Source organism: Propithecus coquereli, unplaced genomic scaffold, assembly GCF_000956105.1.
Source record: "Propithecus coquereli isolate 6110/MARCELLA unplaced genomic scaffold, Pcoq_1.0 Scaffold143, whole genome shotgun sequence".
Classification (NCBI taxonomy): domain Eukaryota; kingdom Metazoa; phylum Chordata; class Mammalia; order Primates; family Indriidae; genus Propithecus; species Propithecus coquereli.
In genome coordinates, this window is record NW_012138636.1 from 3,163,934 (window position 1) to 3,165,831 (window position 1,898).

At 38.6% G+C, this 1,898-nt stretch overlaps 1 protein-coding gene across 1 annotated transcript in view; it reads left to right on the forward strand.

Moving 5' to 3' along the window:
- DCUN1D4 (DCN1, defective in cullin neddylation 1, domain containing 4) overlaps positions 1-1,898 on the forward strand; it is an 81,558-nt gene that overhangs the window by 48,592 nt on the left and 31,068 nt on the right. Inside the window, 1 exon segment of the mRNA XM_012639901.1 lies at positions 5-100. Within this exon segment, the coding sequence (XP_012495355.1) occupies positions 5-100 (96 nt within the window).

A 1,898-nucleotide genomic window follows, 5' to 3' on the forward strand; every position in this document is an offset into this window, starting at 1 on the left:
CTAGCATGTATAGAAAATATGATTCAACTAGAATAAAGACTGAAGAAGAAGCCTTTTCAAGTAAGAGGTGCTTAGAATGGTTCTATGAATATGCAGGTAGGTAATCATTTATGTCATCTAAAATTGATCCTTATAAAATAAGTAATACCTTAGAGGAGATTAAAGAATTTAGAAAATGTGTGCTTTTCAAATTTGGGGTGTGTGTGTGTGTGTGTGTGTGTCCCTGTTGGAGAGAGGGGGGAGGGAGGGACATAGTTGAAACAAATCACTAAATGTCCTATTTATAGCTGGCAGCTAAGCCAAGAATTCAGAACACTAGAAGGGAACTGAAAAGATGAAATGCTCTTGGGAGAAATACTTTGGATTGCTAAGAAACCTATTTAGAATGCTGATAATGGGTGATTATTTGGTTTAAGCACAGAAGTTAAAATAGCTTTGCTGCTTTGAACCCTTATGTAGTGCAATGGATATTTCTTTATATTAAGTGTCTCTGCTTGGAAAGATCATTTGGTAGAAAATGTTTGTTTTGTCTTTTAAAATGTCTTAAATTTAGTCTCCATTTTGCAACTTACTGTAATTGGTTGGATAATATAATACCGCAGTCTAGGACTTGTTATTGTGGCTGTGTATGGTGTAAAAAGAGAAAAAGAAATTTTCAGCCAAGTTTGAGCTGAAGGCTCTTTTAGTTTTCTTCTTCCTGCCCTTGTTTCAGGCCCTTTCGTAACCTATCAGCTTGACTTTTCCAACAACCTTCCAACCAATTTTCTTGTCATCAGTCTCTGCTCCAGACCAGGTTCCATGTGCCCCTGTTGTCTTTCTTTAAAAAAAAAAATAAACAGAACAGATCACGTATGTTATTCCCTAAAAATCTCTCCCCCTTCCTCTCCTAAAAAATCCCTGCTACCTACAGGATAAAAAACACCTAACTCACCGTCCTTTGGCTGGAATGCTTTTCTCCACTTTTCCATCTGACATGCTCTGTACATCTTTTAAGCTCCTTAATTAGCTTAATAGCCTTCTTTATACTCCCGTTGGATAGTGTTCATAACTTGTTTTGATCCCCTTTTGTTGGTATTGTAAGGAGGCTTTCCCGCCGTGGGCTGATTGTGCCCTACCCCCCCCCTTTCCTGATAAGATCCTTGCCCCTTTTGGCCACACAGGTTGGTCCAGGCTGCTGGCAGGTAACTCAGGCCAGGCCAGTGAGACGAATCTGTCAGGAATTTTCAGATCGAGGCTGGGAGAAGAGTTTTTTCTCTTCTCTTCTGGCGGAGGACGCGAAAGGATGCAGTCCTTATTCCTGTAGCTCTTCTTTGGGTTTTTGTGAGCTACCCCAATATCTTTCTAGTGAATTCTCCTTCGTTGCTTTAATTAGTTTGAGCTGGATTTTGTTCACAGAGTGTGGACATTAGTGCAAACACTTACATGGTATTAGAATTTATCTGTTTTCGTGTTTATTGCATTAGAACATGAATCTCTTGGAAACCTTTTGTGTTCCTGGTAAGAGGGATTGACACCTTACCCGGTGTTTAGGAAATGGATGCTGAATGAATGAAGTTGTCTCATTTATATCACTTCGATTATGAAGATCACTTGTTTTCCTGTATTGATTCACACTTACTGTTATGAAAATGTATTATAAAGAAGAAATTTTAAACAAAGAAAAGGTACATTTAATCCCACCATCATAGCATAGCTATTCTGATTTTTTTGTGTGCCTTCCTTTATAAGCAAACATAAATTTTTCCATGGTATAAGCCACACTCCTGTTTTCTTTAAAAAGAAAGCAAGGCACAATTTTTCTTCTTTGCCGTTCTCTGACTGCAGAAAGGTGACATTTGGGAATGAAGATTAAGCCGCATGATTTAGGTTCCTTGGAATCCCTGCTGAGTGGTTCCTTG